Here is a 25,581-nt window from a genome sequence, read left to right on the forward strand (position 1 = left end):
AAATAGCTTTGAACACAAAGAAAACATGAGGCTGAAGTTTTAAAATTAAGTATCAATGTGAGCATGTTCATGTCTTGGGTGACTTATCTGTTTATGCTATTCTGAGTTAAAGAAGTTTGAAGATGCCAGGCACATGAAGCTGCGTTCTAGCAGGAGAGGGGAATTGTATGTGCAGTTGGATACCATTATTCCTCCAAACACATGGTTCACTTAAAATGTCTTCCCCCCTCTACAAGTTCATTTCTGAGAGTGTGGTCTTTCCCTGGAGCACTTGTGTGGATCTGCTAGCGATCAAAATACAGCATCAGCTCATCAAAGAAAAACTGCTAACATTGCAGATTTAAAAATAAATCCGCGTGAGCTGCAGAGTGAACGAATACAGGAAAATAAATAGACCAAAATCAAACCACTTCAGGTAACCCCGGCGATCACCTTGCACTGCCACAAGAGTCCATGGCCTTCACTTTGTAACACAGTAAGAAGTCTCACAACACCAGGTTAAAGTCCAACAGGTTTATTTGGTAGCAAATGCCATAAGCTTTCGGAGCGCTGCTCCTTCGTCAGATGGAGTGGAAATGGTATTTGCTACCAAATAAACCTGTTGGACTTTAACCTGGTGTTGTGAGACTTCTTACTGTGTTCACCCCAGTCCAACGCCAGCATCTCCACATCTTCACTTTGTAAACCAGTGCTTACAGAAAGGAGGTTATGGGGAGATATGATAGAGGTGTACAAGATTATGATAGGTTTGGATATGGTAAGCAAGGAAAAACTTCCCATGAGTTGATGGCACCAGGGCTAAGGACATGTAAGGTTTGGACAAGAGATGCAGGGGGAATATGAGGAAAAGCTTTTTTATGCAGTGAGTGCTAATGATCTGGAACTCATTGCCCATCAGGTCATTGAAGCAGAGATGATCAACGATTTGAAAATAAAATCGGATAGGCACTTGGTAGATAAATAAATAAACTTGGAAGAGCCTAGAGATTGAGAGAGGAATGAGACTGACTGGATTGCTCCTCAGAGCTGGCGTGGACTTGATAGAAGTAGAAATGGTCGATCGAGAGCTTCAAATTTTTAGGTGTCCAGATCACCAACTACCTGTTCTGGGTCCTCCCCCATGCCAACACTATAGTTAAGAAAGTCCACCAATGTCTCTACTTTCTCAGAAGACTAAGGAAATTTGACACATCAGCTGCGACTCTCACCATCTTTTACAGATGCACCATAGAAAGCATTCTTTCTGGTTGTATCACAGCTTGGTGTGGCTCCTGCCCTGCTCAAGACTGCAAGGAACTACAAAAGGTCGTAAATGTAGCCCAATCCATCACACAAACCAGCCCCCCATTCATTGACTCTGTCTACATTTCCCGTTGCCTCGGCAAAGCAGCCAGCATAATTAAGGACCCCAGACATTCTCTCTTCCACCATCTTCTGTCGAGAGCAAGATACAAAAGTCTGAGGTCATGTACCAACCAACTCGAACAGCTTCTTCCCTGCTGCTATCAGACCTTTGAATGGACCTACTTTGCATTAAATTGATCTTTCTCTGCCCCCTAGCTATGACTGTAACACTACATTCTGCATCCCCTTGTTTCCTTCTCTGAACGGTGTGCCTTGCCTGCATAGCGTGCAAGCAACAATACTTTTCACTGTATACTAATACATGTGACAATAAATCAAATCAAAGATACACCAAATGGTTTCCTTCAGTGCTGTACATGACTGACTGACATACTGCAAGTTCCTTTTTTTAAAAGTTCATTCATTCCATGTTGGTGTCACTGGTTAGGTCAGCATTTATTGCCCATCCTTGATTTCCCTTAAGGTGGTGTTGTGCTGCTTTCTTGAACCACTGGAGTCCATGTAGTGTAGGTGCACCCACAGTGCTGTTAAAAGAACAAAGAACAAAACAGCACAGGACAGTCCCTTCGGCCCACCAAATCTGCGCCGACACATGACGCCTTTCTAAATTCAAGACCTTTTGTCTCTATGCGGTCTGTATTCCTCTATTCCCTGCTTCCTCTTGTATCTGTCAAGATGCCTCTCAAACATTGCTATTGTATCTGCTTCTACCATCTCCTGGCAACACATTCCAGGCATTTACCACCCTCTGTAAAAAGAAAACTTGCCTCTCAAATCTCCTTTAAACTTCCCCCTTTTTTACCTTCAATCTATGTTCCCTAGTAATTGACATTTCTGCCTTGGGGGGAAAAAGATTCTGATCATCCATGCCTCGCATAATTTTGTAAACTTCTATCAGGTCACCCCTCAGCCTTCGACATTTAAGTAAAAACAAACCAAGTTTGTCCAATATCTCCTCATAGCTAATAACCTCCAAAGCAGGCAACATCCTAGTAAACCTTTTCTCTACCCTCTCCAAAGCCTTCACATTGGTAGTGTGGCCACCAGAACTGTATGCAATATTCCAAAAGTTCTGTACAGTTACAACATGACTTGCCAATTTTTATACTCAGTGCCCCGACCTTTGGGTGTTTTTTCACCTTTTTCATATCGACATGCCCTAGAATATCAACATATCCTTCTCTAGACTCACCACCCACCATGTCCTTCTCCTTTGTGAATACTGAAGCAAATTATTCATTAAGGACTTCACTCACTTTCTCCGGCTCCATGCATAAATTCCCTCCTTTGTCCTTAAGTGGACCTACCCTTTCCGTAGCTACCCTCTGCTCCTTATGTACAAAACGCCTTGGGATTTTCCTTAATCTTGCTTGCCAACGACATTTCATGGCCCCTTTTAGCCCTCCTAACTCCTTGTTTAAGCTCTTTCCTGCTTTCTTTGTGTTAGAAATCATAGAAACCCTACAGCACAGAAAGGGGCTGTTCGGCCCATCGAGTCTGCACCGACCACAATCCCACCCAGGCCCTACCCCCATATCCCTATATATTTACCCACTAATCCCTCTAACCTGCACATCTCAGGACCCTAAGGGCAATTTTAGCATAGCCAATCAACCCAACCTGCACATCTTTGGACTGAGGTAGGAAACTGGAGCACCCGGAGGAAACCCACACAGGGAGAATGTGCAAACTCCACACAGTTACCCAAGGCTGGAATTGAACCCGGAGCCTTGGAGCTATGAGGCAGCCGTGTTAACCACTATGTCACCATGCCACCTTTAGTGTCTTGAGTTTCTCTAATACTCTATCCCTTGTGATTGGGATCTTTGAAGTTCTACCATGTTATTTGAAATCAGCCCATCTGATATCTGAGGGATATTTGCGATGTCTTCCACGGTGAAAACTGATGCAAAAAATGTATTTAGCATATCTGCCATTTCTTTGTTTGCTGTTATCAATTTACCCGCCTTGTTCAATGGTGGTCCCACATTTACCTTAGCTGCCTGCTTCCTATCTATATATCCATTGCAAGTCTTACTGTTTGTTTCTATTTTGCATGCAAGTTTTCTCTCAGAATTCATTTTCTCCATTCTTATGAGCTCTTGTTGATGGGTCTGAAAAGCTTTCCCAATCCTCTGGTCTATCACTCTCCCTTACCACTTTGTATATCCTGCTTTTCAATTTAACATTATCCTTGACCTCCATTCTGTGCTATCAACTCATCTATTTTGTTGCAAATGCTTCATGCAATCAGATAAAGTACATTTAGCTTTGTTTTTTTTTACAGTTGTTTACAGCTCTGGATTTGCTCTGTGTTGCATATTTTTGTTTGTTTCCTGCTTCAGCCTGTCACACTGACAGTCAAGTCCTCCCTGACAATCCTGTGTCACTGCTCCCTCATATACCCCTGATTTTTTTTTTTTACCCCTTCTGTTCTTGAAACCCCTCCTCTCCTCCTCAGGACTCTGAGTCCTTGGTGTAATGTTCATATTTGTCCCTACCTGTAGTTTTATGTTGACACTCAGACTGATCACTCCTACCTTTAACTTTGACTTCCCAATTTTCAAAGCAACTAAATTCTCACCTTCCTTACTTCCCTAGTTATACAGTTCACAACAATACTGGTCCCAGCATGGTTCAGATGTAGGTCGTCCCAACGGGACAGCCCCCATTTTCCCCAGTACTGATCTGTCGCACCATCCGAAGCTCAGACTCCAGCTCAAAAACACTGAGCCATAGTTCCTCAAGCAACCAACACTGAGTACAGATGTGTTCATTCAGAACCACAATGGGATCCTCCAGCTCCCACATCATGAGTGAGTTTCAGGATCTTGACCAAAATCAGTGACAGAATGGCGATATAATTCCAAGTCAGGATGGTGTGTGGCTTGGAAGGGAACTTCAGTGTGGTGGTGTTCCCGTGCATCCACTGCCCTTGTCCTTCTAGATGGAAGTGGTCGTGGGTTTGGAAGGTGCTGTCTAAGGAACCATGGTGAGTTCCTGCAGTGCATCTTGTAGATGGTATACACTGCTACTACTCTGCATCAGTGGTGGAGGGCGTGATTATTTGTTGATCAGGTGCTTATCATGCAGGCTGCTTTATTCTGAATGTTGTTGAGTTTCTTGAGTGTTGTTGGAGCTGCACTCATCCAGCCAAGGGGAGAGTACTCCATCACACTGCTGACTTGTGGCTTGTAGATGGTGGACAGGCTACGGGGAATCAGGAGATTAGTTATTTGACGCAGGATTCCTAGCCTCTGACCTGATCTTGTAGCCACAGTATTTATTTGTCTAGACCTGAGGAACTATTGCAGTTATGTCCTGGAAATAGATGATTGACTTCCTACAATTGCAATGATCTTCCTTTGTGCCAGGTATGACTCCAACCAGCGAGTGCTTTCCCCTTGATTCCCATTGACGCCAGTTTCGCTAGGGCACCTTGATGCCATGCTCGGTCAAATACTGCCTTGATCAGGGCACTCTCTCATTGGATTTGTCCTGCTTTTTGGCATACCTGGGCAGTTATCCACATTGCCAGGCATGTGCCAGTTTTGTCGTTGTACTGGAACAGTTTGGCTAGGAGAATGGCAAGCCTTTAGTGTTATTGCCAGAAATATTGTCAGGGCCCATAGCTTTTGCAGTATCCAGTGCCTTCAGCCATTTCTTGATATCACACACAGTGAATCGAATTGACTGAAGACTGACATCTGAGGTACTGGGGACCTCCAGAGAAGGCCGTGATGGATCATCCTCTCTGCCCCTTCTGGCTGAAGATTGTTGCAGCCTTATCTTTTTCCACATCTGTCCTGGATGGTGCCTTTCCTTATTTGATGGAGATGTGGGCATCACTGGAAAATATTACCCAATCCTAATTGTTCTTGACGGTTGTTGGAAGTAATGAAGAAAAACCGTAGTGCATTCTGTATGTATACTTATGATTAGATATTCAGGACTGGATATCTGTGCTCAAGTCATGATTGTAGGTATGACTGACTGAAGAGCTGTAATTTTCCTTCTCACTCTCTGCCCACTCCTTGCCCCATAACATGCATTGGATGTTAAATTCTTTTGTCAATACACTCCGTGACCTTAAACCTCTTTCATTGTCTTATTTTTATAGTTGTGTTTACAGAGCAATTCAGCTAAATAACGGTTTGGTGGTTGGTTAGAATGGCTCCAGAATCTGCAGAGGTTTACTGTGTCTCGTAGAACCTGATTTTGATTTCAGTTTACTTGAAGATAAATCCTCCTTTTGTTTCGCAAGGAGGTCTCTCAGCACAATTGTAGGAATTATGGAATCTGGTCACAAACATTTAACAGAAGCATTGACAAGTGAAAGAAGATGGTGAGTGGGAGATAGGTGACTGATGACAGCACTTAACTAAGAGAATTATTTGGAGCGTGGTAACCTTCAGTAATTGGCTGTGTCGAAGGGTATGTTACTGAGAAGATACACAAATAGACTGATTTAGCTGCAAGAGCTTGTACTCGGGAGATGCAAATGGATTGGATTATTTAGTTTTGCAACAAGCTCATGGGTTTTGTGTCTGTGAACTCTTGAAGTTTGCATTCGTGGAGGGGAAGTTCTCCATTTGGAAATAAAGAACAGAAACTGAGAGAGAAAGCCACCATACCATAATGACATAACTATCTTCATTTTAAGTCTAGTTTGGGGAAATTATATCTGCTGGATCACTCACTTTTATTAATGGGGAGCTGTCCCTGTGCGTTGTGTCTGTGATGCTCTATGAAGTGTGCAGCAACATAGACACTCATGATTGTGAGTTTACTACCGATCATTCAGAATGGCGACTACTTGTCCATGGAGCGCCATCATGCTTTGAGTCACAGGGTACAATGAGGCAGGATTAATTAATGACATCACAATCAATGAGCCTCGAGGTAGTGGTGGTCAGAACATGATTGAATTTCATTAAATTTGAGGGAGAGCAGAGTGGTTCTAAAACTAGTGTATTAAACTTGAAGGCAATTACAAGCCTATGAAGATGGAACTGGCTAAAGTGAACTGGAAAAATAGCTTGAGGAGTAGGTCAGTAGAAATCCAATGGGACTCACTGAAGGTCATATTTCCTAATACCCAGCAAAAATATGTTCCAGTGAGATATAAAGACCGTTGGAAATGAATGCACCCTCTGTGCCTAACTGAGTGAGTTCAATGTAGTATCAAATTGAAAGAACACACAGAGATTAGTGGTAGGTCAGAAGATTGGACAGAATTTAAAAAACAGCAAAGAACAACTAAAAAAGTCGCGAGGAGGTAGAAATAAGAGTACAAGAGAAAGCTAGCTAGGAATACAAAAACAGTAATAGTTTCTACAGTATTTAAGAAAGAAAAGTAACTCAAGTGAGCATGCTCTTTTCTAGAAAGTGAGGGGCGGCATGGTGGCACAGTGGTTAGCACTGCTGCCTCACAGTGCCAGGGAGCGAGTTCGATTCCCAGCTTGGGTCACTGTCTGTGCGGAGTATGCACGTTCTCCCCGTATCAGCCTGGGTTTCCTCCGGGTGCTCCAGTTTCCTTCCTCCCCACAGTCCAAAAGACATGCTAGACGTGCATTGGCCATGCTAGATTCTCCCTCAGTATACCCGAATAGGCGCCAGAGTGTGGCGACTAGGGGATTTTCATAGTAACTTCATTGCAGTGTGAATGTAAGCCTACTTGTGACAGATAAATAAACTTTTACTTTAACTCTGATAAATTATTAACTGGAAATTGAACAGATATTTTTGTCTGCCTTCACTGTAGAACTCTCAAATAACATCCCAGAAATACTTTTCAACCAAAAGGTGACAGAAAGGGAGGATCTTGAAATAATTGCAATCACTAAGGAAAGGGTACTAACAAAACTATTGGAGCTAAAGACTGACATGTCCCCAGGACTTGATGGGCTTCATCACGGAGTCCTAAAAGAACTAGCTGCTAAGAAAATGGGCACATTGCTTGCAATTTTCTGAAAAGGCCCCATCAGATAGGAAAATAGCAAATGTAACTCCTCTATTCTAAAAGGAGGGAGATAGAAATTGGCAGCCACAGGCCAGTTAGTCTAACATCGTCAGAGGGCAAATGCTAGAATCTATTGTTAAGGAGGTTACAGCAGGGCACTTAGAAAATCGTAATGCAATGGGATATGGACAACATGATTTTGTGAAAGGTTAATCGTATTCAACTTGAGTTCTTTGAGGACGTTTCCTCTTCTGAGAGAGGCAAGATCAAGGATCTCCACCTTTGGACAGAGATGAGAATTTTTTCTTTGAATTCTCTTCCCCAGACCACAATGAAGGCTGGACCACTTGAATATTTTTAAGCTTATTTAGATAGATTGTTGATTGGCATGGGAGTCACAGATTATAGGGGTAAACAGGAAAATGGAGTTGAAGCCACAATTGGATCAGCCATGATCTTATCAAATGGCTCGAGGGGCTGAATAGCCTCCTATGTTTTTATGTACAATGTCTTAATGATGAGGCAGAGCTATGGCAAAGAAGAAAAGGAAGCAAATCCTGCACTCCGAAGCCTACTGCCTTGTGGGATACCCTGCTCCTTGTGTATGAGTTAAGGATCCACCTGTTCAAGTCATATGAAGATCCTTGGCAGAAATTCATGATCTGGAGCAGATTTCATCCTTAAATCAAATGACAGCCACCAACAATGCTGACGTTAAATTGGTGCACCTACTGAGACCAATTCCCCACATTTACAAAATCAGATCCTTCATTCATGGCATAATTGCAGACTCACCCTGAATAGGGGAAAATAAATTTAGACTTGCAGAGTCTGGCCAATGGAGAGTGATTGAGTCTCATTGTAGGGAGATTGTTGCACTGTTGATTGAATGTATTATTGTCACATGTATTAGCATACAATGAAAAGTATTGTTTCTTGCGCGCTATACAAGGCATACCGTACATGGAGAAGGAAAGGGGAGTGTACAGAATGTAGCATTACAGTCATAGCTAGGGTGTCGGTAAAAGTTAACTTAGTGCGAGGTGGGTTCATTCAAAAGTCTAATAGCAGCAGGGAAGAAGCTGTTCTTGAGTCGGTTGGTATGTGACCTCAGACTTCTGTATCTTTTACCCGATGGAAAGAAGGTGGAAGAGAGAATGTCCAGGGTGTGTGGGGATCTTGATTCTATTGGCTGATTTTTCGAGACAGTGGGAAGTGTAGACAGAGTCAGTGGATGGAAGGCCGGTTTGTGTGATGGACTGGGCTTTGTTCACAATCCTTTGTAGTTTCTAGCGGTCTTGGACAGAGCAGGAGCCCATACCAAACTGCGAAGCAACCAGAAAGAATGCTTTCTATGGTGCATCTGTAAATGTTGGTGAGAGTCGTAGCGGACATGCTGAATTTCATTAGCCTCCTGAGAAATTAGAGGCGTTGGTGGGCTTTCTTACCTATAGTGTCGGCATGGGGAGGACCAGGACAGGTTGTTGGTGATCTGGACACCTAGAAACTTGAAGCCCTCGACCATTTCCAATTCATCTCTGTTAATGTGGACAGGAAGAAGTTTAACAACACCAGGTTAAAGTCCAACAGGTTTATTTGGTAGCAAAAGCCACACAAGCTTTCGAGGCTCTGAGCCCCTTCTTCAGGTGAGTGGGAATTCTGTTCACAAACAGAACTTATAAAGACACAGACTCAATTTACATGAATAATGGTTGGAATGCGAATACTTACAACTAATCCAGTCTTTAAGAAACAAAACAATGGGAGTGGAGAGAGCATCAAGACAGGCTAAAAAGATGTGTATTGTCTCCAGACAAGACAGCCAGTGAAACTCTGCAGGTCCACGCAACTGTGGGAGTTACAAATAGTGTGACATAAACCCAATATCCCGGTTGAGGCCGTCCTTGTGTGTGCGGAACTTGGCTATCAGTCTCCGCTCAGCGACCCCGCGCTGTCGTGTGTCGCGAAGGCCGCCTTGGAGAACGCCCACCCGAACATCAGAGGCCGAACGCCCTCGACCGCCGAAGTGCCCCCCAACAGGAAGAGAACAGTCCCGCCCGGTGACCGTCGAGCGGTGTTCATGGACAGGGGCATGTCCTCCACCTTTGAAATCAGTCATCAAGCAGATGTTTACCAAACATCTCTTACGTATTTGTTTTAAATGCCTCATTTCAACTATTTTACCCTGAGTTCTGCTGACCAATATCACTTAAAACCGATTATCTGGCCCTTTTCACATTACTCTTCATGAGCCTTGCTATGTGCAAATTGACCTTTGGTGCAAGTTTCTTGCATTATAATAGTGAAGACGCTTCAAAAGTGCTTTTGTTGGTTGAATGGTATTCCGGGATTGCTTTATCTGAACCACTAAATGTTTAATTTGCATTAAAAACTTCTCCCCTTTCTACTAATCCGTGCCTCAGCATAAAAGAGCTTTAGCTTTCTGTTAAGCAATATATATGAAAGCAGCGGGAATAGAACAAAGAAAATTACAGCACAGGAACAGGCCCTTTGGCCGCCCAAGCCTGCACCGACCATGCTGCCCAACTGAACTAAAACCCCCTACCCTTCCGGGGCCCAAAAGAAAATGCGACATTATTGTGAAGTACCTTGAATACTACAGCTTGTTTCATTTATCTAGGGCTTTAGGTATTAAAACATTCCAACTTCATTGGGGAGGTGTAAGAAAAAACATGCTCAAAGGCAAAGCTAGAGGTTTTGAGGTGTGGCCAAAGGCTTGGCTACAATAAATAATCAGCATGCATTAACACAGCACCTTTCATGACCTCAAGACATATTATAGCATTTCACAGCCACGTAAATACCTCTGAACTGCAGTTCTCGTTGATCAGGCCTTTGTTCTAATATCTCCTAATGTGCCTTGGTGTGTGGCACCATGAGACATTGACTATGTCAAAGGTGCTGCAAGTTATTGTTTGTCGTTTGTTTCCCCAGTCACTTAATTGATCTAAGTTCTTCTGGGCATCTGTCTTCTGTCTCCTTCCACTCTGTTTTGGTACAATTCCAAACCTGACATGGAAGCCTTGTGGAGACTCACGAAGGTGGATTGGCAAGTTGAATTTCCTGTGTCTTTGACCGAAATGCATTTTTCAATTTTCACACTCAGCAGCAGCAGCAAGAGTCAGCCACTGTCTATCTGAGTAGAGATCGCTCTGCAATGAGCCATGTCTGTCACTTTACATCTTGTACTCCAGGGCATTTATTTGAAAAACACAGAATATGTTTGAGTGAGGTTTTGTGTGGAAGAGCTTTGTTTAACTGCAAGCAATACTGTATAGTTACATTATTGAAATCAAATGAATCCCATTGGCTAAAAGCTATTGCCAACACACAGTAAGGCTTGTGTTCCCCAATAATCTGGCAGTTACGAAATCGGTCTACAAATGACCACAGTAAACAGCTTTATTGTCGGCCCTGAAATTTCAAGGCTTTTGAGTCTGACCTTGAGTGCTTTATTCATCAATCCACTTCTGTCCAACAGTCAGAACTAAAATGTCAAATGTACATTTTGTAATTGTAGTTAAAAACACCCGTTGCACCTTTTCGCTTGTCTTTTTATGTTTCTCCCAGAATATAAAATCTGGAAACTGAAGTTAATCTGTTAAAATATCTTCGCTATTTCACTGAGACTGAACCAGATTGCTCGCAACCTTGGTGCTGTATTTGATTCGGTAAGACGTCTAACAACACCACGTTAAAGTCCAACAGGTTTATTTGGTAGCAAAAGCCACTAGCTTTCAGAACAGGCCTGTTCCGAAAGCTAGTGGCTTTTGCTACCAAATAAACCTGTTGGACTTTAACGTTGTATTTGATTCCCAGATGAACTTCCGACCACACATCTTCTCCAACACTAAAGGTCACCCACTTCCACCACCTCCTCATCACCTGATTCCTCCCACTCATCTGCTACTGATATATTCCATTACCCTCTGGCCATCCTCCCATCTTTCACCCAATGTAAACTTGAGAGCCCCATCCAAAACTTTGCTGTCTGTATTTTAACTGGCACCAAGTCCCAGTCATCCAACATTGGCTCCAGATCCAGCGACATTTTGATGTTAAAGTTAACATCCTTGTTTTTAAATCCCTCCATGGCTTTACTTCTTATTTTCTTGACCTCCAGCCCGAAAATACTCTGAGATCTCTGTGTTTCTCCAATGCTAACTTCTGCTGCATACTTGATTTTTAATAACTTCAGCATCAGTGGCAGTGCTTTGAATCACATAGGCCAAGCTCTGGAATCCACCCCCCCCCCCCCCCCCCCCCCAGCTCTCTCAACCCTCTTCACCTTTCCTTTCCTTGCTACTTCTTAAAATCTACCTCTTTGGCAAAACGTTGGATCATCTGTCCTAATATCTCATTATGTGCCGGTGTTGAATTTGTTTGAAGCACTTTGGGACGTTCACTATGTTAAAGGCGCTATGTAATTGGAACTTGTCTTATCCAACTCGTGTTTGGGACCTGGCGACAGTTGAGTGAAATCAGCTAAAAGCATCACTTCTAACTTGTGCCTAATTGACCTTCTCCAGTGATATTTTCTACAGTATTTCAACATTATGCCCCAAAAGCGTCTTTTCTTTGATGCTACGTGGCATGAAATAGCAAATAGCCGTTCTGATGGTGACCAACCAATGTTAGTTCAAAGATGTGCTTTGAACCTTTTACCACTTAAAGGGCAAATGTCCAAACCCGGTTAAATTGTGATCTTTCTCGGGTTATTCTGTTAATAGTTCCTAAGAGGAGCTGAGAAATATTCCAATGGGAAATGTGAGCCTGAATTTTTAAACAGAGAGAGAGAGAGAGCCTCTCTGCTGAACCTAGAATTCCCAGCCCGAACCTGGCCGCCTCCATTTTTGCAGGGGGAAATGGGGATGGGTTCAAAATTGCACATCTATAATTCATAGAGGGTGTGAGGGATGTGGGGGTGTAGTTGACATGAAGAGTGTGAGAGAGGTGAGGACTAATAGGCTGTCTTTTAGTTTTATCCCTTTTTTAATAACTTGAACAAAGCACAGGATCACAGAAGGCAGACCCAACTTTTAATCACCATTCCCTCCCCCGAGTGAAAGTCCAATCTCCTGGACCTCTTTCCTGGTTGCCTTTGTAGAATCGGGAAATGTCCTGACTTAGGAGTGAAAATCCAGGCTTAGATCTCTATTTGACACAGTTGGTATTAGGAGTTGTTGCATAGGATATGTTGTAATTATGCTTAATGTACATAGAATGCTGCTTTCTTTCTTTGTATGTCTGTGTGTCCCTTTTTCTTTCTCCCTCTGCCTCTCCCTGTCTTTCTCCCCCCACCCCATCACCCTAGCTATTTTTCTTAAGCAGCATACTCCTACCTCCTTGAGATTAGACTGGTTAAATCATTGTATGGTGCTGAGCAAAAGGGTTCTGAGTGTGTTTTAAGGAATAATCATTTGTTTATCCTCTTTCATGCAGCACCTCCTTTAGAGAGGGGGAGGTGGTGGCACAGTGGTCTTGTCGTTTGACTAGTAATCCAGAGACCCAGGCTGGGTGGGGGACTTCACTGTCCATCACGAAGAATGGCTCAGTTCTACCACCACAGACTGTGCTGGCCAGGTCCTCAAGGACTCAGTTGCTAGACTGGGACTGCAGCAGGTGGTGAGGGAAACCAACAAGAGGGAAGAACATACTTGACCTCAACCGTACCAGCCTGCCTGTCCGAGCTATGTCTGTCTAGGACCGTATCGGTAGGAGTTAACACCATGCAGTCCTTGTGGAGACAAAGTCGCATCTTCACATTGAGGATACGCTCCATTATATTGTGTGGCACTATCACCGTGCTAAATGGGATAGACCTCAAACAGATCTAGCAATTCAAAACTGGGCACACATGAGGTGCAGCAGCAGAATTGTACTCAACCACAAGCTTTAACCTATTGGCCTGGTATATTCCTCACTCTGCCATTTTCACCAAGCCTGGGGATCAACACTGGTTCAACGAAGAGTTCAGGAGGACATGCCAGGAGCAACATCAGGCACATCTAAAAATGAGGCGTTAACTTGGTGAAGCTATAACATAGGACTACTTGTGTACCAAACAGCATAAGCAGCAAGTAATAGACAGAGCTAAGCAATGCCACAACTAATGGATCAGATCTAAGCTCTGCTGCCCGACCACATCCAGCTGTGAATGGTGGTGGACAATTAAACAACTCACTGGAGGAGGAGATTCCACAAATACCCCCATGTTCAATGATGGAGGAGCCCAGCACATCAGTGCAAAAGATGAGGCTGAAGCATTCGCAGCAATCTTCAGCCAGAAGTGCCAAATGCATGGTCCATCTTTGCCTCCTCTGGAGGTCCCCAGCATCACAGATGTCAGTCTTCAGCCAATTCAATTCACTGCACTTGATAACAAGAAACGACTGAAGGCATTGGATACTGCAAAGGCCCTGACAATATTCTGGCATTTGCAGTATCCAGTACCTTCGGTCCTTTCATGGCAAGTTCTGGAGCACAATATTGTTGTGCTGCAGAACTTGCCATGCCCCTAGCCAAGATGTTCCAGTACAACTACAACACTGGCTTCTACCCAGCAATGTGGGAAAACTGCCCAGGTATGTCCTGTACACGATTGCCACCCCATTAATCTACTCTCAATCATCAGCAAAATGATGGAAGGGGTCATCAACAGTGCTATCAAGCAGCACTTACTTAGCAATAATCTGCTCGGGGATGCTCAGTTCTGCCAGGGTCACTCTGGACACGAGCTGAATGTCAGGGGTGAGCTGAGAGTGACTGCCTTTGACTTCAGGGCAGCATTTGAATGAGTGTGGCGTCAAGGAGCCTTGGCAAAACTGGAGTCGATGGGAATCGGGAAAACTCTCCCCTGGTTGTAGTCATACCTGGCACAAAGGAAGATAGTTGTGATGGTTGGAGGTCAATCATCACAGCTCCAGGTCATCACAATAGGGGTTCCTCAGGGTAGAATCCTAGCTCCAACCATCTCCAGCTGTTTCATCAATGATCTTCCTTTCATCATAAGGTCGGAGATGTTTGCTGATGATTGCACAATGTTCAGTACCATTCATGGCTTCTCAGAAATTGAAACAGTCCATGTCCAAATGCAGCAAGACCTGGACAGTATCCAGGCTTGAGGTGGCAAGTAACATTCGTGCCACACAAGTTCCAGGCAATGAACATCTCCAACAAGAGAGAATCTAACCTTTGCCCCATGACATTCAATGGCATTACTATTGCTGAATCCACCACTATCAACATCCTAAGTGTTACTATTGACCAGAAACTGAACTAGCTACATAAGTAAAAGTACTGTGGATGCTGGAATCTGAAACCAGAGCTACGTAAATACTGAGGCTACCAGAGCAGGTCAAAGGCTGGGAATCCTGCGGCAAATAACTCGCATCCTGACTCCCCAAGGTCTGTCCACCATCTATCTACAAGGCACAAGTCAGGAGTGTAATGGAATGCTCTCCACTTGCCTGGATGAATGCAGTTTCCACAATGCTCAAAAAGCTTGACACCATCCAGGACAAAGGGACCCACTTGATTGGTATCCCTTCCATAAACATTCAATCCATCCACCATCAACGAACAATGGCAACTGTGCGTACCATCTGCAAGATGCACTGCGGAACTCACCAAGGTTCCTTCGGCAGTACCTTCCAAACCCACAACCATTACCGCCTAGAAAGACAAAAGCAGCAGACAAATGGCAACAACACCTGGAAATTCCCCTCCAAGCCAGTCACCATCCTGACTTCGAGATATACCACTGATCCTTCATTGCTGCTGGGTCAAAATCTTGAAACTCCCTCCCTAACAGCACTGTGGGTATACCTACATCTCAGGGACTGCAGCAATTCAAGTAGGCAGCTCACCACCACCTTCCCAAGGACAACTCGGGATGGGCAATAAATACTGACCTCGCCAGCAACGCCCACATTCCATAAATAAATAAAATTTCTGTGTAAAAGTCAGTGATCTGAAACTTTGAATCCGTCTCTCTGCTCCATGGTACTGTGTTGTAATGTTGTAACAGTCAGCTATTGCACCAGCGACAAGGAACAAAGCCAAAAATGTACTCCGATGTGAGTTCTGGCTTTCAGGGAATTAAGCATTGGCATGTGATGTGGTGTTTAAGTGAAATTCAGTATTGCACAAGAACCCTAGAGGAGTGCCTGAAATGTCAGTGCTAAACATTTCCTAATGACAAAAGGATTTTTTTATGTAGGCCTTTGGTTGAGACGGCTTCATTTGCTAATAGCACATCACACCTGAGAGCAAGTTTTGGAAAACGGGAGTACATGGTGGTATTGGGGAAAGGAGCTGTATGCTACGCAGAAGGAAAATATTTTTGGGCCACTTTCCAAAACTGTTTGCTTGATTGACGCCTCACTCATTGAGTTACATCACCACCATCGCTATCTTGGCTGCTGTATGTACAATATGTTCTTAGTATGTACAATCTACAGCTTTGATGATCATAGAATCCCTACAGCACAGAAAGGCCATTCGGCCCATCGAGTCTGCACCGACCACAATCCCACACAGGCCCTACCCCCATACTCCTACATATTTTACCCACTAATCCCTCTAACCTACACATCTCAGGACACTAAGGGCAATTTTAGCATGGCCAATCAACCTAACCCACACATCTTTGGATTGTGGGAGGAAACCGGAGCACCCGGAGGAAACCCACGCAGACACGAGGAGAATGTGCAAACTCCACACAGACAGTGACCCAAGCTGGGAATCGAACCCAGGTCCCTGGAGCTGTGAAGCAGTAGTGCTAACCACTGTGCTACCGTGCCGCCATAGGGAGTGGGATAGCTTGATCTTGGTTTCAGATAAAGCTTGGCACAACATCGTGGGCCGAAGGGCCTGTTCTGTGCTGTACCATTCTATGTTCTATGATTGATTGCAGCACCTCCCTCAGCCATGATCCCCGCTACAGAGGTGACCAGAGCACCAGAGGGAAAATCCGTCTCTTCCAAGTCAGAGTCAGAGGTTTTCAGCATGGAAACAGGCCCTTCAGCCCAACTTGTCCATGCCGCCCTTTTTTTTAAAAAACCCCCCCCCCCCCAGCTAGTCCCAACTGTCCACGTTTGGTCCATACCCCTCTATACTCCTCTTACTCATGTAACTGTCTAAATGTTTTTTTAAAAACAAAACTGTATCTGCCTCCACTACTACATCTGGCAGCTCTTTCGAGACACTCACCACCCTCTGTGTGAAAAAATTGCCCCTCTGGACCCTTTCGTGTATCTCCCCTCTCACCTTAAACCTGTGCCCTCTAGTTTTAGACTCCCCTACCTTTGGTAAAATATATTGACTATCTAGCTGATCTATGCCCCTCATTATTTTATAGACCTCTATAGGATCACCCCTCAGTCTTTTACCCTCCAGAGAAGAAAGTTCCAGTCTATCCACCCTCTCCTTATAACTCAAACCATCAAGTTGCACACCATCTCGATCATGCATCACCGTAGCTTTGTTGTTACTGTGAATCCGCCCCCCCCCCTCCCACCAGCACCGTAGTAGCAACATTATCATCACGAGGACCATGTTGGCCTCACAAGAAAACCCACCACCATCTTGGGCAAATGGTGCTGGTCAGCAAATTATTCCCAAATAATTTAACAACTCCTTATATTTGTATAGCATCTTTCACATACTGAAAGACCCCAAGCCTCTTCATAAGTTAATCAGATGAAATTTGACGCCAAGCCACATTATTAAGAGTATTAAGGAGTGACTTAGGGGAGTGGGAGAGGGAGGTGGGCTATTTTCGGGAGGCGTTCCAGAGCTCATGGCCTTGGTGGCTGAAGATTCGATGGACCAAATGGCCTAATTCTGCTCCTATATCCCACGGTCTGAGATTCAGCCAATGGTGGAGTGATGGAATATCTATCAGTTGATTCTTTGATTAGAAAACCTCACATAATTCTGCACTCTCTCCTCTAGGTATGCTTTATCTGTATAGCGTGCAAAAACCAATACTTTTCACTGTATACTAATACATGTGACAAATCAAATCATAATAAACTATTTGGAACTCGAGTGAGAAAACGGTCTAGACACCAGCTCTGATGAAGGGTCACCCAGATGCAAAATGTTGGCTCGATTCTCTCTCCACAGACGCTGTCAAATCTGCTGAGATTTTCCAGTGTTTTCTGTTTTTGTTTCAGATTCCAGCATCCGCAGTATTTTGCCTTTATCTAGATACCATCGAATTGGATTAACCTTCTCTCCCCCACACAAAAAATAATTGATGTAACTTGATCTATTTTGACAGTTCTTTGCTCAGTTATCTATGACAATGACGTCAGCCACTTTTGACACTGCAAAACCATTGCGGACAGTTTTCCCTCTACATTGTGTACAGCCTGCATGTTGTATTGTGCTTCTTGAAGGAAGTGGGAGCTGTGGGCAGCAGTTCCGGTTGTCCTCAGCCTGTCTTGTAGTTCTTTGAGCTTAGCCATTTCAGGGGTAATCTTGTCTGGATATGCAACTGCACAGCTACAGATCCAATGCTGGAAAGTGGGGTTAGGCTGGATGGCTCATTTTTCATCCAGCACAGACAAGATGGGCTGAGTGGCCTTTTTCTGCGCCATAAACTTGCTATTATTCTATAATTCTAAATCACGTGACATGGGACCCTTTCCTTTGCGCCCATAACATTCACAGCAACATGCCCAGGGTTGACTGCAGCAGCCTATTAGATTTCTCCAGGTGCAGGCTGGCCCATCCCAAGGGCCCCAATCCTGTGTCCAGGGTTGGCAGCCAGTGCCCCTGACCATTAAAAGTTTATTTATTAATCACAAGTGAGGCTAACATTAACATTACAATGAAGTCACTGTGAAATTCCCCTAAGGTGACAATTGCCATCTTAGTGTAAAATTGTAATGATCACAGACTCTAAATGCTCAGCATTGACTCTGTTCCATAAATAGAAAAGTTCCAAGATTCAGTTTGTGGTTCAATTTGTAATGAAGTGTTTCTTATTTCTGTTCCAGGTGGCTGTTGTGGATCAGATCAGAAGCAGTATGTCATTGGAGGCTGGGCCTGGGCTTGGTGGTGTGTCTCGCAGACACAGAGGTGAGACACCCAAAATTACCTATTTTCCCACCCACCCACCCCCCCCCTTCCCCAAAGTCTGATTTCTTCCAAAGACACTTCTCCGCGTAATGTAATTCATATTTAAGAATTGTTGTTTTTTTGTCGTTATCTTTAAATATGGAAAAAGGATGATGCAGGGAAATGGGTGTGGCAGTAATTGTGTGCTGTCTAAAGCAATGTTTGGGTCATGAGACGCAGCATTTCAAATTAAACTTGATGCAAATGATTGCATCCGAAACGTGGAAAATGAGCAGAGCCATCAGGCTGTCCACAATGGTGGATGATGGCAGGAACAACATGAGGGTGGATTAAATTGTGTAAAATTCTGCAAAACCGTAAGTATACTTCCAGCAATTTCTGGTCACCTTCTGCTCAGGAATACGCACATGAAAGTAACTTGTACTTAAAATGCATCTTATTTTCCATTGGTTGGATTGCAGTCAACTCCTATAATTTGAGTTTAATTTGTTTATCCGCTAGCTGACAACATGTCACAAAGGACTGGAAGAAACCTTTTGGTTCTAGTCATTTTCCTCAAAATGACTCATGTTTCAGGTTTTATTTAGGCCAGTTTTGCAGATTCGGTTTTCTGCTTGTGATACTCCAATGCTTTCTGTGAGTGCGTGTGCAACATAAAGCAACTGCTACTGTTCCAAAAATGCAACTGGAATACTGCCATAATCTGCTGAGAACCAACTCATTACCTTGTGTGGAGTTTGGGAAATTATTTAGCTTACACAAACGGCTAAAATACCTTTATGGTCACACCATCCACAGCATTATGTATTTATTCTTTTCCAATTTTAAAATATTAAGCTCAAAGTTTTAAACTGGGGCGGGGGGGGGGAGCGGGGGGGGGCATGGGGTGATTGGAAGTGAAGGGGAGAATGGACCAAGTCCAAGTGATATTAAAAAAAACATGGAATAAAAGTTTTTGAATACTGGGCATTTTTGTTTGCTATGTAATTTTTAGGTCATTTGTTGCAGTATTTTTTTTATTGGACCGGGACATATTTATTCTTCAATATCATTTGATGTCCTGGAAAGAATGAAAGAAAACTTAAATCCTGCATAAGAGATCATCTTTAAGCACAGCTGAGAGAGGCAAAGTGGAACCAAAATCTTCCAGCCCCCCCCACACAATCTCTGAGAAAATAAACTGTTTTAATTAATTTTTTTTTAAAAAAGCACCAACTCTCCTTCAGAGTACTTAGTCACCAAGTCTTTGAAAGATATGCTGACATTACAAAGCTATTCCTGCGATCGGTCGCATCAACGTTACAATGAAATAAAGGTAGACCTAAGACTGGGTCCACTGGTTGCATTCAGATATACCGCAAATAATCCCCCCTCCCCGCCAAAATAAAAATCAAAAATTGCTCCAAATCATTCAAAAGGCAGCTTTCTGCTGAAAACTTAGTTACAAAATGCAGAAATATTTTGATGAAAATATCACTCTTTAAAAAAAAAACTGACAGTGAAAAGTATTAATCTTGGGGCCCCTGTAAAGCATGTGATGTTACAGTAATGCACTTGAGTAACATGTTAGTGGAAAATCAATTTGCTATTGGCTGGCATCCAACACATTCGCCTTTTAACCGCCAGCATTGCATCTCCGAAGCACATTGAAATATTTTCCAATATCCTACCAGTAATTGTCCACTTTATTTTTTCTCCAGTCTCAATACTGGAATGGCAGATTATAGAAAATGGCTCACCAACCCTGACAATGTGAGAGATTTTGGTTTTGGCAAATCGACATAAATGAACAAGAATGGATTTGTTGGTCTGTTTGTGTTTTTTTAAATCTTTATGTTAACAGAAATGTTTCTTAATGTTCTCAGTATTCTAGAGTCTTGTCACTCCTGCAGCTTTTCTCCTGTAGACATAGAGTGGGGAGGGAAGAATATAGCTGTGTGTGTGTATATAAAACTTTCCCACTCTACTTAAACTCCAGAAAAAAAGTAGTGTTTTTTCAATTCCTCCACAAATATGTGCAAAGGTGAGCCACTTCCTGAAGATTTTTTGCGCGCTTTTAGCTTTCTGTTCTGATGGGTTTGTATGTTATATCAAAATTAACTTCTGCCATCTTTCCTTCATGCTTTGAAGATCTCTGGCCCCGTTCAGATATTGTGGTTATTTTGCAGCCTGTTTCCTGTAAAGATGAAATGCTGAGCTCCTATTTAAGTTTTTAAAAAAAATCTTCCATTTAAGATGAAACTTACCAGTCCCTGCAGTAAGTAACCTTTTCATTGTTGCTCCTCTCTCTGCCCCTTTCCTCCTCGTGGGAAACCTACTGTTCACCTGGCACCCAGCCCACATCCCCTTTGCCATGCGAGACAGCATTAGCAGAAATCGGAATGTGGTACCCCACCCTGGTACAGCACTGTTCATTGTCCAAAGTCTGCTTGTTATTCCCCACATATGTTATTTACCTTTTTTTTCCCCCCTCGTATATTCTCCTTCGAGTTTTGATCTGAAACGGTTCCCTTCTAACCAGTAAAAGAAATGGAAATTCAAATAATCCATCTGAGATCTGTGTGAAATCCAGTACTGGCAATAACAATTCCTTTATCACATCCTGTTTATACTGCATATTAAATTCAACAGGATGCCACTGGTTCTGGTTTTGATTAATCTGGAGAGGCGGTGTACAGTTGTAAAGGATCTTTATAGAAATCATAGAAATCCTACAGTGCAGAAGGAGGCCATTCGGCCCATCGAGTCTGCACCGACCACAATCCCACCCAGGCCCTACCCCCACATATTTTACCCACTAATCCCTCTAACCTACGCATCCCAGGACTCTAAGGGAAAATTTTTTTAACCTGGCCAATCAACCTAACCCGCACATCTTTGGATTGTGGGAGGAAACCGGAGCACCCGGAGGAAACCCACGCAGACACGAGGAGAATGTGCAAACTCCACACAGACAGTGACCCGAGCCGGGAATCGAACCCTGGAGCTGTGAAGCAGCAGTGCTAACCACTGTGCTACCGTGCCGCCCTCTCCTTCCAGTTTACGACCTCTCCTTCCAGTTAAAGCTTTATGCTAATCTTGTGATGCCTCCAATTTGCTCTGCTTTTGCCCCTTCTCTCCTGAAATACTGATGCGCGCACACCAGCCACTATCCAGCACCTGATTCAAGTGACTGCCCTTCACGTGTAAGATTGTGCATTGAAGATTTGCACGGTGTTCAGCCATGCAGTGCACCATTTCCCAGTCTGATCCTGCCCCCACCTGGCACCCCACATTCATATCTTTTTGCACAGCTCTTTGGATGGATGTCAAGACGAGGAATCTGGGCTTCTGTTTTGGCTCCATTAATCAATTGGGGGAAACTAATGCTTTTAAAAACAAACTTGGAAAATTAAACCATGGGATAGCAGGAACATGTGCTGTCGGTGTCCCATTGACCCTCTTCCTAAAATCCCCCTGTCAGTCCCCAGTCTCAGTAGGAAGCTTCCATCAGAACAGCATGTAAATGGTTCCACAAGTAGTACTTGAGGAAACATCTCAAAAATTCATTTTAGCCAGTTATCCCTTTAAACTAAGTTTATTTATTAGTGTCACAAGTAAGGCTTATATTAACACTGCAATGAAGTTACTGTGAAATTCCCCTAGTCGCCACACTCTGGTGCCTGTGCGGGTACACTGAGGGAGAATTTAGCACGGTTAATGCATCTAACCAGCACGTCTTTCAGACTGTGAAAGGAAACTGGAGCACCCGAAGGAAACCCACGCAGACACGGGGAGAACGTGTATTCTCCGCACAGTCACCCAAGCCAGGAATTGAACCCAGATCCCTGCACTGTGAGGCAGCAGTGCTAACCACTGTGCCACCGCGCTGCCCTATTAATATAAATATAACATACATAAGCAATAGTGTGTATATATATATATATATATATATATATATATATATACAAACTATTAATATATAAGCAACAACAATGTAGATTTTTATTGACCAGGACCAGTCTGGAGGCTGTCCATTGGCTCAGTTAATCGAAATTAATTCAATTAACCAGACAACTCATTGAACCTTGCACAGTATGCACGATTCAGAAATCTGCAAATACAGAGCTTCCATTTTGCGCAGTATGTTTTTTGCACCAATTTAAAATCAAGCTGATCCAACTAATTGCCGAGACTAACTGAAGAAGAGATTTCAGTCAGGGGGAGATGACAAAAGCTGCAGTTCATGCATACTGAGTACCTTAAGAATTTTGAAGATGCTAAAAGCAAATTGTAGATGTGCCTTTGTATTTCAACCACCTGCTGGAAGAGCAATTTATGGTTTCCTAGGAAAGGCTGTGGACGGCAGCATTCTGTGTGCACCTTTCGTGTTCCAGAACGGTAGCCTTGATTCTGTTACATGTTCCATTTCTCCACCTGACAAATGTGAAATCTTTATCTCATCTCCTTTTGTTTTTATTCTATCCATGTTTGCCAATCACACTTGGTGAATTTTTAGGTTGCATTCCAAATCAGCTACATATTATGGCTTGCAAATAAGCTGAGAACTACAAACTCGGGGTGCGAGGTGGGTAGAGAATTTGTAACTGGGCTGCATTGTGTGCAGAGAAAATGTCTGATTTTACTTGATGTGAATCCTTCAATGTCTGTACAATTCAGTTTTTAAAAATGCTATTATTTCATACTTTTTCTCACAGATTTGGCTTCCAATCTGTTTTGAGACTTTGATGTTCTCTGATCTCACTCTCATCCAAAGACTATTTTTAGTCAACGGCTGATTGTTGTTGTCACTGTGGTAAAGTTTTCAAAATGTTTTAAAGTTTTGGTGTCTCTTTCTTGCAAAACGGATATTTTATTCGTAAAATATCTGGAAAAAACATCACAAACATTTCAATGGTTACCACACAGCGATTTTCTAAATAGCTCATGTTGCACTCTGAGATGCTTCAATACGTGATGTGGAGACACTTCAGCGGTCACGGGCATTCAGCCTCTGATCTTCAGGTAAGCGTTCTCCAAGGCGGCCTTCACGACACACGACAGCGCAGAGTCGCTGAGCAGAAACTGATAGCCAAGTTCCGCACACATGAGGACGGCCTAAACCGGGATGTTGGATTTATGCCACATTATCAGTAACCCCCACAGCTTGCCTCCTGGACTTGCAGGCTGTCCTGTCTGGGGACAATACACATCTCTTTAACCTGTGCTTAATGCTCCCTCCACCCACATTGTCTGTATCTTTTAAGACCTGTCTGGCTTTAGGGTTTCGCATTCTAATCAGTATTCTGTAACTTGATTTCTGTGTCTCTGTGCCCTGTTTGAGAGCACATTTCCACTCCATCTGACGAAGGAGCAGTGCTCCGAAAGCTAATGGTGTTTGCTACCAAATAAACCTGTTGGACTTTAACCTGGTGTTGTTAAAACTCTTAACATGCTTCAATACAGTCAGAGAAACAAAGTTTTGGGATTTCTTTCAAAAAGCAGGGAGTTCTCAATGTCCCAAATAACATCCCATGTTTAACCAACATCCATTAAAGTCAGACTAACTGGTCACTTATCACATTTGCTGTTTCTTGGATAATATTGGCAGTTGTGTTTAACTGCATAACAACAGTGTCTGTACTTCAAAATGATATCTTGCCCGTAAAAGAGTTTTGGACCATCTTAAGCAGATGTGCAACCTTGGACTGTATGAAGGTTCATGTCCTGTGATGAACAGTTACCTTGAAAAGACATTGGAGTTACTTGATGCCCCTCCACTCACAAGAGCCTGCCTTGAGGAAGCAGTCCAGTGGGCAAACAATGAAGGAGCATATGCATTTGCATCAGGGAGTTTTCATTCTCTCAGCACCCACCACTCGGGAAGAAGCTCGGGAGGATTGCTGCTTTGTATTCTCAACATCAGTGTGAGACCTGAGCCTTGTTCTCTGTAAACTTTTGTGCTGCTTTGAAATCAGGCAACTCTTTTTGGCCTTGCATTTTCTTAGCTTAAGGCAGCTGCTTGACTCAACTTTCATCATCTCGAAGAAATTAGTTTCAAACTCTCAGGTGGATTCACCAGTTTTATTTGACAATGAGATGAAACTATCCTTAAACTTTATCTGAAGTTATTGCTTGACATCACAGGACTTATTATAACCAATCCCCTTTTCTACCTACCTTTCTCAATGATCAAATATTAACCTTGCTGTGATTGTTTAGAATGCTGAGGTTGTTTGAAGAAGACTAAAGAATTGAGTGAGTCTGGATGGCTATCAGGTTTTACCATTCAATTTATTTTTTTTAAGAAGTCCATTGCCAGGTAAAGTATTGCTCAATGGCATGTAAATTTGATACCTTCCTTAACCACAGGATAAAGGAGCAATGACGTATACAGAGGGGCTCAGCTCAAGACCAATGTGCTTGATTTCAATAATGTTTGTTGTGCTTTGGCTAGATGCATTTGGTCTGCATTTGCTGCCAAAAGAACATCTTTTTACCCACATCAATCCTTAAAATCAAATCTCAGTAGCTGATGTCTAATATTTTTGACACTGCTATGATGCAATACCAAGATTATTGAGCTTCATTATCATATGAATATAGTTTGTCCCCTCACATTCCCTGCTTCAAACCTTCTTGTGACCTGAGTTGAAATAATAGGACAACTTCATTCTGTGCGCCCTGATTGAAGGCAGGTCCTTGGCTCATGGTAGTCTTTCATATCTCTCCATTGTTAGGCTGCTGGACCAGAACCCCAAGTTACATTAGGAAGCCAGACTGGACTCCAATAATTCTTCCTTTTTTGGCATAAATGTGAGAATAGATTTCTTTTCCAAGAATGATTCCAGTGACAAAGGAGGGATATTTTTGAGTGAAACAAACTTTATTTAATAACACAGGTTAAATATAGCTTTAACAAATTAATCTGCTTAACCATTATTAACAGGAGAACAATATTTTAAAAATTAAAGGAAACAACTTTACTTTCTAGTTTATGACCTGTTCTAGTTCCAAATAAACCCCATTGATGCATAGATCAAAACCACTTTTAAATAAATACAGTTAGCAAAGCCAGGCTTTCTTGCTTTAACATTTGTTAACAGTCTTGGAGGTTTCAGAAAGAGAGTTCCAGAGGCCTGCAAAATCCTTCTATCTTCAAC

At 43.0% G+C, this 25,581-nt stretch overlaps 2 protein-coding genes across 7 annotated transcripts in view; both read left to right on the plus strand.

The window, feature by feature from the left end:
* The window catches only part of eral1 (Era-like 12S mitochondrial rRNA chaperone 1), a 682,619-nt gene that overhangs the window by 105,088 nt on the left and 551,950 nt on the right, over positions 1 to 25,581 (plus strand). The window lies entirely within an intron of this gene.
* LOC144501194 (flotillin-2) overlaps positions 1 to 25,581 on the plus strand; it is a 146,599-nt gene that overhangs the window by 53,493 nt on the left and 67,525 nt on the right. For all 5 annotated transcript variants that reach the window (XM_078224627.1, XM_078224628.1, XM_078224626.1 and 2 more), the window contains one exon: positions 18,358 to 18,439. In XM_078224627.1, coding sequence (XP_078080753.1) covers positions 18,358 to 18,439 — 82 coding nt within the window. The remainder of the gene's footprint in view (positions 1 to 18,357; positions 18,440 to 25,581) is intronic.

This window comes from Mustelus asterias, chromosome 12 (assembly GCF_964213995.1).
Source record: "Mustelus asterias chromosome 12, sMusAst1.hap1.1, whole genome shotgun sequence".
Classification (NCBI taxonomy): domain Eukaryota; kingdom Metazoa; phylum Chordata; class Chondrichthyes; order Carcharhiniformes; family Triakidae; genus Mustelus; species Mustelus asterias.